The 14,211-nt window shown below is 27.5% G+C and overlaps 2 protein-coding genes across 5 annotated transcripts in view; one reads left to right on the top strand and one right to left on the bottom strand.

The window, feature by feature from the left end:
- The window catches only part of LOC119681024 (lateral signaling target protein 2 homolog), a 420,855-nt gene that overhangs the window by 244,386 nt on the left and 162,258 nt on the right, over positions 1–14,211 (bottom strand). The gene's annotated exons all lie outside the window — the stretch shown is intronic.
- Positions 1–14,211, top strand: part of LOC119681026 (ABC transporter G family member 20-like) — a 45,899-nt gene that overhangs the window by 11,446 nt on the left and 20,242 nt on the right. For 2 of the 3 annotated variants that reach the window (XM_038094087.1, XM_038094085.1), the window contains exon 2: positions 5,867–6,039. The exons of the other annotated variant lie outside the window; for it this stretch is intronic. In XM_038094087.1, the coding sequence (XP_037950015.1) occupies positions 6,029–6,039 (11 nt within the window). In that variant the 5' untranslated portion in view covers positions 5,867–6,028. The remainder of the gene's footprint in view (positions 1–5,866; positions 6,040–14,211) is intronic. 3 annotated transcript variants of the gene reach the window in all.

The raw sequence follows: 14,211 nt of genomic DNA, 5'->3' as shown, positions 1-14,211 counted from the left end.
GTCGATTTAGAGCATACAGAGCATGCAGATAACCTTTCAACTGCCTGCCTGCGCTTATGAGTTGTTGATAAATTAGTTTAAATTGAAATTAGTCACAACAACAACACGTAGTCCCTATTTATATCAAGTTCAAGTTGTTTAGGGTTTCGGTGCATATTTACATTTCATGTTATAATGTCTTAATCCTATATGATCGAAGATATAGGAAATCTATTTTAAATAGATTGTTTCATAGATCAATCATCACTGTTTTTCATCTTATTTTTATGCGAACGTTTTGGTTGGTATTACCCAATATATTGAGTTGAGTTTTTTCTTCGATGAACAATCTATTGGAACAGTCGTTCGTAGCACTCTTAAGTATGTATGCCAATTGCTTTAAAATTAATTTAAAATCTTTTTTGTAATGCTCTTTTATTATTTTGAGTTTTTTGGCTTTTGGTCTTCAGTTTTTGGTTTTCAGTGTTCAGTTTTCAGTTTTTGGGTTTTCAGTTTTTGGATTCGTTTTGAAGTTGGTTTATGCAAAGTTGCCCATTTAATGGTCAACAAGTTTCATATTTCTTGTTGTTGGACGCTCGCCGCTCAATGCTGTTACCGCTGATGTTGATGTTGAGTGTCAGTCAGTTAAAATTTTTTATTTTTCGCTTTAGATACTTTAATACTTTTAAATTTAACTCTTTAATGGTAATACCAACGGTTTTGAACATTTCAATGCACTCGTTCATTTTATTGACCAACTTTAATAGTATATATCAATGCAATTCTGTTGTGTTTAATGTGTTATGTTTTCCTTTTTGGCGTTTTGTAATTTAATAAATTGTTTAATTAGTTTTGGTATGCACAATTAAATAATTTTAAATATATTTTTATTAATTTTTACTTGAAACCTATGGGTTTTTCCTCACATAAAATCATCTGATTAAATTGTATCTTTAAGAACGTACAAGTAATACACGTTTACACTGAACCTTGTAAAATAACGCTTATGAACCTTCAAGGCTCTTGATTGATTTGGGTTTCTTTTAACAGTTATCTATAAACAATCGTTGCGGATTATTTATTTTTATTATTATTTTAATTATTATTAATTTTATTTTTCTTTAAGGTGAATGTAGATAATTTATTATACTCATCGAGGTGATCATAAATTTAAGAAAAAATAATAAAAAAATAAATTAGCTATATGTCATTTATATATCTTCATCACAGATACTGTACTTATAAATCCAAATTATGAACATATATAACAGGCAATCTCTTATTACGTAAAAATAACTATTTTTCTCTATAGTTCATTACTACTGTCTTAAGATTTTAAGTGAGTTACTTAATAGTTAGATTAGTACTACTACTACTACTACTACTACTAGTTAGGTGAAGATAAAACTAAAATAAAGCAATATTTAAATCAGTTTATTAAAAATAAGTTTCAGTCTGTTTTTAGGAAGTATCCTGGTATATAGATCTTTATATAGATTATATTATATAAGAATAAACAGTTTTATGGTGATTGATAAAGGTTAGACTTTGGAAGGTGCTTAGGTTCACAAATTTTTTTATTGATGAAAGCCAGTTACAGATATTGGATTTGTAAACACGAAATGCAAGCTCAATATATAGAAAAATGCTCCAATATATCTATTATAAATTTCACATCACATATTCGAGTTTGTCTCATTCAAAAACCAATTGTTAATTTTGTTAATTAACAACACTAAAAGTTACCGCTATTACTATATTACAAAAACATATATCAGAAATTGTATTAGATTTTTTACTGATAGTCAAGCAATGATTAAAGTCTAAATTTCGTATGTATTTATTGAATCTACCTTCGGCAATATATCTGAAAGAGGGTTGGAAAGCACAACAATGTATCTGGATATCAGAACAAAGTGATATTGTATTTGAAGACATACTAAAATATATCTCAAGTAAGTTATTTATTTCTAAATAGTAATTGATTTATTTAAACATACTAATATCAAACATTAGTGTATATAATATTGTCACTCGTGTCAATTGTCCTATTTGTGTAACAACCCCATTTCTAAATTCTCTCGTCGAACTTCTTCTTATGCCATCACCGTTTATCTCTATGTTGTGCCATATGGTTGCATTTTTATATTATTTCCAAAAAGTAACTATCATTGCCTCACAACCAGGTACACACAGACATTTAAAGTTTGTATCGTCAATCTTTGTAGTCTCTGTCAAGTGGAAGAGCAAATACTATTATGTTCTAACCTATTGAGTAGATGCCCAGCCTTAGTAAGAAGTAAAAAGGTTCTTGTAGAACCTCTTTCGAGATCAAAATTCTAACATAATTCTCAAAAAATTAAATGGGCTAAAGTGAAGCAAGTAGTTCATGGCTCACGAATATATGTAATATAGAAATCCTATAAATAGCCATATGCTTATGAGAGGAGAGTGTGTGAAACTCTTCTCTCAACGGTCTATGTGACGCAATGGTCTATGTGAAGTCTGTGCAAAATCAACTTTATTACATAATCTTATTTGAATTTGGAACAAAATATTTTTTAATATGATAAATTAAATAATTTTGTAACATTGCTAATTAAGTTTCCGGCATCCAACATCCTTTAATTAAAAATCACTTGATTTCGGTATATGCATGAGAAAAAATATCTGTAGCGCATATAAATAAATGAAAAATAAAATTAAATTAAAAAAGTCTATAAGCAAATTATCGTAGGTAAATATTTGAAAAATATCTCATTATTATTCGCAAGTCACAACCACAGAATGAAAATCTCATTGATTGCATGAGACTGCAGTTAATAATTCTTAGAAAATTCCAGAGCTTAAAGCGTGCAACCATTGATATATGTAAGATGTTGGTATGCTCAACTAAAATAAATTTGGAAAAAATATTGGCTATGAAATTGCAAACTGGTAAATACATATTTACTAAAAGTTGAGTTACTCGTACGTACGATATATTTCACATGGTCTGATAACGACCGCATGGTTTGTTGTTGTCGATAACCGCAAAACGGATTGTTTTTTATTATAAATTTTTTTAACTATTTTGTGGCTATCGGCCGTCAGTTGCCGCTGCTGCTGGTGACCACAAAAGGCGCTGCTAAGTGCAACAAGATGCATGAGTAAACTTAACGCTCTTAACTGAATGGAAACCGGTTAAAAATCTTATACTATTTCAATAATATTATGACAACAGCACTAAAGTCACTAAAGCCAGACAATAACAAAATATCCCCGCATAAAAATTCCATTGTTTACAAGCGAGTGAAATAAATATTTTCCACTCCACTCTCAGCAAGTATCTTTGATGGCGTTTAGCTAATCACTTTGTAAAAAATTTTCAAAATTGCATTTTTTACTAAAACAAAAATAAATAAAAAAAATAAAAAATAAATAAATAAATAAAAAAAAAATGATATAAAATAAAATTGTGCAAAACTATTATTAATTAAAAAATATCTTTGTTTCGTAGTTGATTGTTGCTGTCAGTTGCTGCTGACAGTTACAACGTCTGCAGTAGCAACGAAATTTAGTTGCTGACCTTGCCGCCAAATCTCACATTTAATGGCCAAAAATGTGGAAACACTGTCACTTTTTGTTGCGGCTATCGAAATTGTGCGTGCTGGAAAAGATACTTTATAGTACGAAAGCTGCAAGCGCTTTGCAAGTGAACAGAAATATACAGATGTGTAGCAATTATTTATTGTAATTTAATTACAACTCTAAGTGGTGGAGTTTCTATAATTATTTCACGGAAATTGCCAACAAAATTTTTATGTTGTAATATTTTTTTTTGTTTCAAAATTTCGTTTTCAGGAGAAATATCTTTAACAATCAGTAGAAGGTAATGCATCAAGAAGTCTTATTTAGGAGAAATATCTTTAACAATCTTCTGTAAGAAAGTTGCAGATGTAATAATAAAACTAATAGGTCAAATATATTACAAAATAAATTATGAGAAAAATTTTACCGGTTCATAAATTTTCTGCTAACGTAAATACAAAATATACAATTACCTTCAAAAAGTACTTCACTCTTATAAGTTTATTGAAGGAAAAAAAAATTGAACAATATTACCTACAATTTTTTTTAAATATTCAAAATATTGTTGATTTGACGGATTCTATTCAATGTCAGGCACGTTAACTTTTTGGCTTTGTTTACATTTTTTGTTGAAGTTTTTTGCTAAGTTAAGTGAATTTTGTAGTTATTTCTTCATTTTTTTTTTGTTTTTTGCTATAACAAAATTCGTCATATTTCTGGTTTACAATATATATGAACATTTATTTTTATTTTTTGTAAATAAAAAAAAAACAAAATAAGCATTGAGTGACTGATCTTTGGACAAATGTGCATAATAAGAAGATGTAAACAGCACTTGTTTCTATTATAATGAATAGAAATGATTAGTAGTACAGGGTGTGATTATATGGCCAGTACTTGTGAATATCATTTGTAAAAGCATTTGAATTGTACAATAAAAATGTAATACTCAATTGCCTTACTGAATTAAGTTTATATCGACTATAATATAATCCCCTTCACTTTACACATGCATACGCTCGATGCACAACTTAACTAAAATATTCGTATAGATACTAAAATAATTTAAAGTCAAACTGTTAGCTAAAAAGCAAATAGTTTAAACGAAGATGAACAAGAGGTGAATTAACAAACAAAAAAAAAATACTAGTAGTCAGCCTCGACTTAAGATTATTAGTGATAAAAAAGTACTAGTTGATAGCACTATAATACTGAATAAAAATTACGAAATATTTCTGTACAAAACCAATTCATAAATATTTTGAATATAAAAAAATTTATTAGTATTTGATATCGATATGTATGCCATATAAATTTAAACGCGAAATTAGACCGTTTGCTTTATCGTTGGAATCTTATGAAAATGATGGATAGCTTTATGAAAATTTACAAGAAACTCTTATATATCAAAGCAGTGATATCTATATAATTGATTTTGCAAATATAGCCAGCAATACTATTAGTATCATGCAAATATGCGTTAACTATGAGCAAATAAAAGTGATATTCATTACTAAGAAATATAATCAATACTAATCAAGTCTACATGTCCATAGTATTCACATTGAAAGACATCGAAGACACCTAGAAATACTTGAGCTTTACTTTGGATAAAAAGTCAAATATGAGGAAACTATATTTCATCATAAGTGAAATTATATCTAAACTTAAATTCTAAAAGCTTTTTGATCTCTTATTTAAGCTTATTCTTCTTCTTAGTCTCTGCTAATGGCGGATCTTTTTGTTATTAGTGTTTTTTATGTAAAAAATTGTAACTTTGTAGCCCAATATCTAGAGAATTGTATCGATCAATAATTTAGTAGAATGAGTTGCTCAGAATGTTGAAATTTAGTAGAAATCTTTTGATAAATCATAGCACCGCGGAAATCGGAATCGTTAAAGGTGTTCCATTTAAAATCGTACATTTTAGAATTATAGTGATTTATTGTATACATTCGTACGATTTATTTGTAATTTGTTATAACTATTAATTACAAATTTAAAATATGAACTCATTCGTTTAAAACTTTTTGCGAAATTTATATAATAAGGTTTAATTACTAAAACAATATAAGTTTTCGCAATGGTTACGCAAATATGTGACCCTTGTCTAATTGTTTTTCAATTAGATGTAAAAACTAGTCACTCCAATCAATTCTTAATACGTGTACTTAAACAGGAAATGACACTTAGAAAAAAAAGCATTGTACATACAAAAAATAGGTTACTTAATATGGCTCACCAATGTGGACTTTGTGTTTTAGAAATAGCGTTCAGCGTTTAAACATTCATAAAAAAAACTTTTTTTAATTTACAGAACCGATATATATGTTTTCAATAAAATTTTTGGATATATAAGTATTTAGACCTAACAAAGAAAGTTCCTTGCGCTGTTCCCTGCAAGCGAAGGAAACTTCAATAAAATTTATTTTGAAAATCAGCGCCCCACAGCCACAACAAATAAATCTGATCAACAAAAATGCTGATAACGTGAGTATACTTAGCTGATAATAAATTATATATTTATTCATTGAAAAAAATTGTTTAAAAAAAAATTGAATTGATAGATAGTTCAAAGTATTATAATCAATTTAATTAACACCAAAAATATTGTGAATATCATTTCACTGAGTCACAAAAAAAATGCTAATGGTCTGAACCAAATTCATAAAGACCGACTGAACACGCCTTGTTTTGCAATAAACATTAATTAGCTAAAAAGTTGATTTTCGGAGCAAATCAAAATAAAACTACATTACAAAAAAATAATAAAAATGATACAAAAATATTAGTAAAATATAAAAAATACATAAATAAACAAAACTCGATTAGTTGCACTACTCAACAAATTTTGAGGTTCACTTGTCAGTTGACTCGAAATGCTTAATTTGTCAATTTAAAATTAACTTAATTAATTTCATTTAACTAAACTTATTCATCTGTGTTTTTTTTTTCATAAATTATGTTTGCAAATAAAAATATTGCATAATTTAATACTCTTTTTCTGTGCCAGCTATTTTTTTTTTAAATACATCAACAGAATTGATGAAGAGACTTAAAAAAAATAAAATTATCTTGTATTCGCTGCCATTTCGATTGAATTTTGTTTATTTAAATATAAAAAATAAAAAAAAAAAGAAATGAGAAACGAGTTTTAAAAATGCTTAAATTAAAATATTAATTGAGTAAAATAAAAATACACAATTTGTTTAATAAGAGCAATAAAAATAAACAAATAAAATTTATTATTCATACACATTTTTTGAAGCAAATTTTATTAAATATCAATAGCCAATGATGAGGAAAGTATAAATTATTGATCAATCTCATCAAAATTTTTATGCTACTTTTATTTAATTTCTAAATTCCAAAATAGTAAACAATCAATAAATGGTAATAGTATACTATACACTGTTACATATACTATATATATGTTATACTATATTATTTGAAAAATTTCGGAAATTTCATTGAGATGATAAATAATGATTTTAGTCGTATAGTGGACTTGTTAATGAGCTACTGTATGTTAGAAAACCATACTATGGAATTAAATATTCTCTTCAGCGACTTTTAAACCGATAATGAAGACCAACTGAAATAAAAAGCAATAATGATTCTTCTTAACCAAACCGCAGTCTATGATACAGCACACACTATTTACAAAAAAAAGAGGTCTCGTAGAAACCTCAACCCCAATATGCTTTTTGATCGTTTATTTAATAACCAATTTAACAAAAAACAAAGTAAAATACTATTGATTAAATAAATACAAGTTGAGAGAGATCAACGGTATGCTGATATTATATCAATTCGATTTAGTTACTATGAGTCTACCTACTGTCAGTAGGTTTGTTGATAGATTACTGTGAGTTAAACAACCATGCTTGGCGATATACATCTCTTTAGTAACATTTACATCGGGAAAGAGTTTCAACCCAACAGCCTATGACACAGTATGAAAAAAAAGAAGTAGTAGTAAAGCGCTAAACATTCGCATTCCTTCGCCATTAATCAATTGCATCCATGGACGAGGGGACAAACTATATATTTGCCTATGGTACGCCTATACACCAGTATAGACTATATAAATCATAATTGACTAGATTTAAAAAAAATTTGCACTTATATTGATAAGTTATTGAACTAATAAACAATATATACAACCTTCAATATATATAACCTACAGATCTAGTTTCCGTGTTGATCTAGTTCTAGTTCCAGTTCTAGTTGATCGGATCTGGTTAATTAATCTAACGTAAAGCTTAATTGAGTTTTTGAGTTGATTATTTGCATTTTTGAAATGTGCATTTTAAAAGAATTAATGTTAATATTCGACTTGTTTTGAATTATAGACTCCAATTAAAGTTAAAATAATATGCAACAAATTATATATGACAAAATTGACCTCATTTTATAAAAAAAAACCAATTATATGCAATCAAAACAGTAGTTTATAATATAAACAATAAATATTTGTTGGAAAAAATTATAATTAAAAGTAACTGAATGCAATGCAAAGGTTTAGCTTATAGTTGCCTCAATTTAAGTCGATTTAAATTGTTTTTAATATTATAATAATTTATATTGACGGCCTGCAATTAAATAAAAACTACAACAAAAACTACATTTTCCTTAACCACTTAAGTATGTAATTTATAAAAATTGTATAATTCGTATGTGTTCTCGTATATAGGTATAGATCTATCTATCTGTATCTAATGTATAAAAAACAGAAATTTAATCATCTTAGAGACATTCTAGAATATTGCATTTCTGTTCAGATAGTGCAATTATTTAAGACGAATGCAATTTAATGTCTCATTGCGTGCTTCATAATTTGTTGTTATTGCCTTAGTCAATAATCACTTCAATTTTATTTTAGTTTTTATTGGTTTTCGCCACAAAGTACTCATTTAGTTATTTGTCATGACCATATATAAGGAAATTATATATAAGGTTGCAGTTGATATACTACAGTAATTAATATGTTATGTTATTATGATACTTGGAATGATCTAACTATCGACGCCAGTTTAGCCCTCACACGCCGAGACACACAAAAGATTAATGTACTAATCTCTCTTTATATCTGCATTAATGTTCTTCTGGCTTGTGGTTTGCTGTCAATTCTTTTTTTAGTCCTCTCAACAACACACCTAGTTAAATGTTCATTAGAAGAATCGATTTGTCTTGAAAGTTTAAAGATGCCTTCTTCATAGTGAATCTGTTTATTCTTACATAAAGTTCCATGTTAAATTATGGTATAAAAATGGCCCAAGAAAAAGGGTCTCCATTAGTGATTTAAGACTTTCATCGGGGTGACCATCCAGAATTCGCTGCTGCTTTAGGTGGTTAGCCTTGTTATTCGTCTTAGCGTAATACATCTGCTTGCTTCAGTTCCCTTCTGTCGAGATCTACTTCTTTCAATCTCAGAATCTTTTCAGCAGACATTTCTATGTTTCATCGCAGTTTGTATTGTTTTCTATAATTTTTTCTACCACTGTTCTTGAGGAGACAACACCAACTTGCGTTGCTAGCACTTCTCGTTCTGTTAGCCATTTATTGTACTTAAAGAACGTGTACTCCTATCATCTATCATCCTCAGCTCCACAATATATGCAATGTGTTGACTCTATTTTGCATATGCTGTTGAAATTTCAATGGCAAGGATGAGTCTTGCGGTCTATTATCCACGGTTATCTCAGTCCCAATGTTGCTGACATACCACTTTGGTCTGGCGACTTATCGACTACCTGTGGATATTATTGTTACCTATCTGCTTTCCTTGCCAATATGCTTTATGTTACTGAACCTGTAGATCAATGAGAATATTGCCAATAATCACCTGCACCGTTAGTTCAGAAATGGTACGGTACGCTGCAGATATCCACAAAATTGCTGTTCGTTGCACTTACGTCAATTCTGCTGTTGAAGTAGGCCATAAAGATATTCTGTTAATACTTGCAGTCTATGTTATTACTTACTATCACGAAAGAGACTATCACGAAAATTGACTTTGTTTATTTTTAATCTTGTGGTCGGTATCTGAAGATTATAGTGTCCTTTCAATATCTTTCTTTTTCATATAAACATAGGGAGTAAGTATTTTTTGTCCGCATGTGCGTAATTATGATTTAATAAATAGATGCTAAGTCGGTTTAGAAGGGTTTACGTAGGTCATAGCATCAAAATAATTGCAAAATACTGCAATATCTAAACAAGGCTTCTCCCAGTGATCCAGTTTATCTAATACAGAGGTTCTGGTAAATGTGTGATAAGTTGAGAGTCATTAAAAAACTAAGTAGAAGCAAACGTTATCTGAATTAGAAAAGCATATGCGAATTAACATATTAACTTTCAAATGACTTTTACGAAATTCTTGCTAAAATATTATATCAACCTTTACAAGTGAAACAAGTTTTCACTGTTATATATTTAATTCTGATATAATTTCACTGTTCTTTATAAATTTGAGTTTTTTTAAGCATAATACATTAGGAAATTCCAAGCACATGTGCTTCTTAAAAATTTTACAACTTAAAAGTTAAGTCACCAAATTTACATTCACGTGCTACCTAGCAAATGTTTTCTAATCAAGTCAAACACTTGATATTAGCAATTATATTTAAGTTTTTTATATATGTACATATGTACACCTATTTTTTGAATAGAGTAACATGTGCAAAGCATAAAAATACCCAAAAATTAAAGATTCAATCCAATAAACCAGGTGCGATCTGACTATAATTTTAAAAAAATAGTCATTTTTTGTGTGAAATTCACAAAATAAAAATCGTTTTAAATTCTGCAAAAGAAAATATTATAAATTAACAATAATACTTTTTGCAATAATGAATTATAAAATATAATAACAAAAGATTGCTTATGTTTATAACGTTTTAAAAAAATAAACACAATATATATAAAACATGGTTTATAACTGAAGGATATGAATATTTTTAAATAAATAATATTTTTATTTAATTGAATGAGATTATATATTTTTTCAAGCGGACTTAACTTTATTGTAAAACGAAATCTATGAGAGATAGTATCTTTTAAATTTAGTCATTTCAGTTTACTTATCTGAAGACCTCCTTGCACTGTAGATATTGCATGGAGAATGACGAAGAGGAATCACCAATACACATTCTGCTACAGTGTCTTGCTTTCGCAAGATATAGACTCTCCTACCAGTGTCGCACTTTTCTAGTTCTTTAAGAGAGATAAGTTTTAATTCCCTAGCACGTGTCAATGGCTTTGTATCCATTACCAAATGGTTATAGAGGCAGGTGTCAAATTCTTAAGTGTATTACAATGGACCTCGTGGTTTGAGTGCGTCTTCGGACAGCCCCAGTAACCTAACCTAACCTTCGTATAATTTTCAAATACTTTACCTTCAAATGACAGTCTCACTTAACATAATACTAAAATGAATTATGGCTAGGAAGTAAAGCTACTTGCTATATAAAAGGTGTATAGAGTTGCACTAAGCTCACTTCGTTCCGATATGCGGGTATGTCAGTAGATAGTGCTCACTGCGTCTGCAGATATTTAATATTTTTCTATGTTCTAGACAAAAGCTGATATTAGCTTCTTAATAGATGGTTGAAGTTTTAAATACTAATTGCTTTAAGTTTATTAAGTTGTTTTTAATGCCATTCGCAATAGAACATTCTTGAAATGATAAGATACTTGTTTTTTGATAACTTCATGTTTTTATTTATGAATAATACTGAGCTAAAGTACCTTACTGACGACAGACAATTAGATTTTGATATGAAATACGCAATTATTCTATTTCACTATTGCGACTCATTCAAAAGTCATCCTTAAAGACTAGCACGTAGTAAAGCTGTAAATTCTATTTAAATTATATATATTATATATATAATTGTGATTTCTTTTGAGTATTTATTTTACTTTTGACTCACTCACCCACAAATAAACAAATATGAAATTAGCAAAAAACCAAATTCGCGGATAACGAATTGTTCAGAGACTTTAAGTACAAATATTTGCAAGTAATTGTTATTGACGTATTGAAATGTTAAGTATTACTTATTGACAGCTTTGAATGAAAGTAGAAATATGAATAAATAAATTAATACGTTTACAGATACACAAAAACAAAAACAAAAACAAAAAAGGCGAAAAAATAACACCAAAAATTCATAGTTTCAGTCAATAAAATATAGATAAAAAACGTTTTACAGTATTGTAATGACTGTAATTGAGAATTTTAAGAATAAGCATGAATAATTGCTATGAGGGGATTTTTTTTTTATCTTAGCAACATATAGCAACATACTGTAGTATATAGATATACTACAACTTACATTGAAAAAGTTTGAAAAGTATCTATCGTATCGTAAAAGTAAACAAAAACTCAAACGAAATGATTGATCAATTAATCAATTTAATTGAAGAAATAAATTAGGATTTGAAAAAAAAATTATTTCTGATTAGCTATTGTACGCACTTCACATTTAAAGTTATAAGCAATAAAATTTTTTTAAAAATGTTTTCTTTTTGATCATTAAAATATCACTTAGATAAATTATATATGATGAATTTTATTTATTTTCTTAGTAAATAAATCATCTGCAATAAAAAATATTTTTCTAGAGAAAAATGTAGAACCTTTGTTAACAGATAAATTTTATTATGTGAAGTTTGTTCAATTTACTATGGGGAATATATGGTATTCGTTGAATTATATATGTAAACCATTGTATAAAAATATTTAAAAACCAAAAATTCAGTATGTATTTGTGTATTTAATGAACTTAGTCATGTGTTAGCTATAAGATTTCAAAGTTATTCTTACACAAATAAGCATTGCCGATATAAGATTGAAAGTCAAATTTATAAGCTATATCTCCAACACCAATTGGTTTACACCTCTGGTCAATACTACAGCTATGCTTTTTGTAGTTAAAATTATCTAAATTGTATTTTAATTTTTCTTCGTGAATTCACTTAAAAAAATCGTTTTGGTAGTCCATATATTTCCTTTGCTTTAGCGAAAGCATACTTGCCTTCGGTGAATTCCCTGTGAAACTTGTATGTCGTCATCAGTAACGTCTGGCTTCACGACATGAACTCTGATGCTTTTAATAATAAATCACGAAATATAATAGTTTTTGACTATAGTTTTTATTAAAACTAACTAACGTGTAAGTTAACCCTTGGTATTTGCAATTAAAAGTATTGTTTATGAATGTTTAAATAAATTTCCAAAACGACCACTAAGGAGAGGTATTTGACAATACAAGAAACAATTTTACGGACAAACAAAAATTCAATTACTTAAAAATAAAATTTTGTTACTCATTATTATTACAAAACAAAAACCTCATTAAATTTATGAAATTCATAATCATTTAAGATCTTTCAGTAGATCTTAAAATATATCTTAGCAGTTAATCCATATATAAACTTTATATAAATTAGATTTGAAAATGTATATATTTTATTTAAATTATTAAGTTTTAAATTTTTTAAATTGTATAAAAAATATATACATTATTTTAAAAAAGCATTAAAATTTTTTCTCTTCAGTATATATATATATTCTCCCAAATTTTGTATATTTGCATTGATATTACAGTTCTGCCATATCTATCTTAGCTAAATTTGTCATTTAATATGATTTTATATAAGTTTTTCAAACAACAACATTTTCTATATGTTCAGTTTATATATTGTCATTAACGTCTTATATTTGTCTTAATATTATAGTTCTTTGGTATCTACCATATCTTAGTTAATAATTGAGATAAAGTTTTTTAAATTAAAGTCTTCAATATTTAATATTCAAGTCTGCATTTATTATAAATTGTTACTTACTTCAAAGAAAAAGTATAATAAAAATACTTAAGAAATATTAAACAGATATTTATAAATAATTTAATAGCCTCGTATAATTTTAAATGAATAAAAAGTATTGTGAAATACTCATGAATAATGTGCATTATTATTGTTAAAATCAATAAAGCATTTCAAATGAATTTCATGTATGAAATACAAGATACGAAATATATATAGAAAACAATATGCCAAATAGTCTGAGAGTAATAAGAAGATATTAAATTTAATCACTTGTTGGCATTGAGAGCAGCTGCTCAATATATATATATATAAAAATTATATAATTTCATTATATCGATTTTTTAGCAGAGTGTTTACTATATTCAAAACATGTCAAAAGTTTTTGTGATTGATATATATGTTATGTATGATTTAAAAATAAATTCAATTTGCAGTTGATCTCATTTTATCTCATTTCATTACAACAAAATTGTGCGTATGGAAATGTGTCATTAATTTTGCTTAAATGAAAGACTTAAGCAACAAACTTCTTACAGTGCTTCAGCCAAGCTACGCAGATGAACTCTTCGCTGTCAGTTATTGTTTTTACCTCCGTACGTATGAGTAACTTAATTCATTGCACATAATTTTCTTTTCATTGTGCTTGCTGGCTTGTTGGCTTATTTACTTATTGCTTATCTTCATGCAGATATCTATTTGTTTATTTATGAACAATATATATTAAGTTTTCGTATGTAATATTATATCAAAGATGTGTGAATTTTCAACACATCAATTTGCGCTCATATTCACTATCACAGCACAGTTACACCATTTTTTTTTGAG

This window comes from Teleopsis dalmanni, chromosome 2 (genome assembly GCF_002237135.1).
Source record: "Teleopsis dalmanni isolate 2A chromosome 2, ASM223713v2, whole genome shotgun sequence".
Taxonomy (NCBI): Eukaryota; Metazoa; Arthropoda; class Insecta; order Diptera; family Diopsidae; genus Teleopsis; species Teleopsis dalmanni.
The sequence above is the reverse complement of the archived record's forward strand: the minus strand, read 5'-3'. Positions and strand labels throughout refer to the sequence as shown.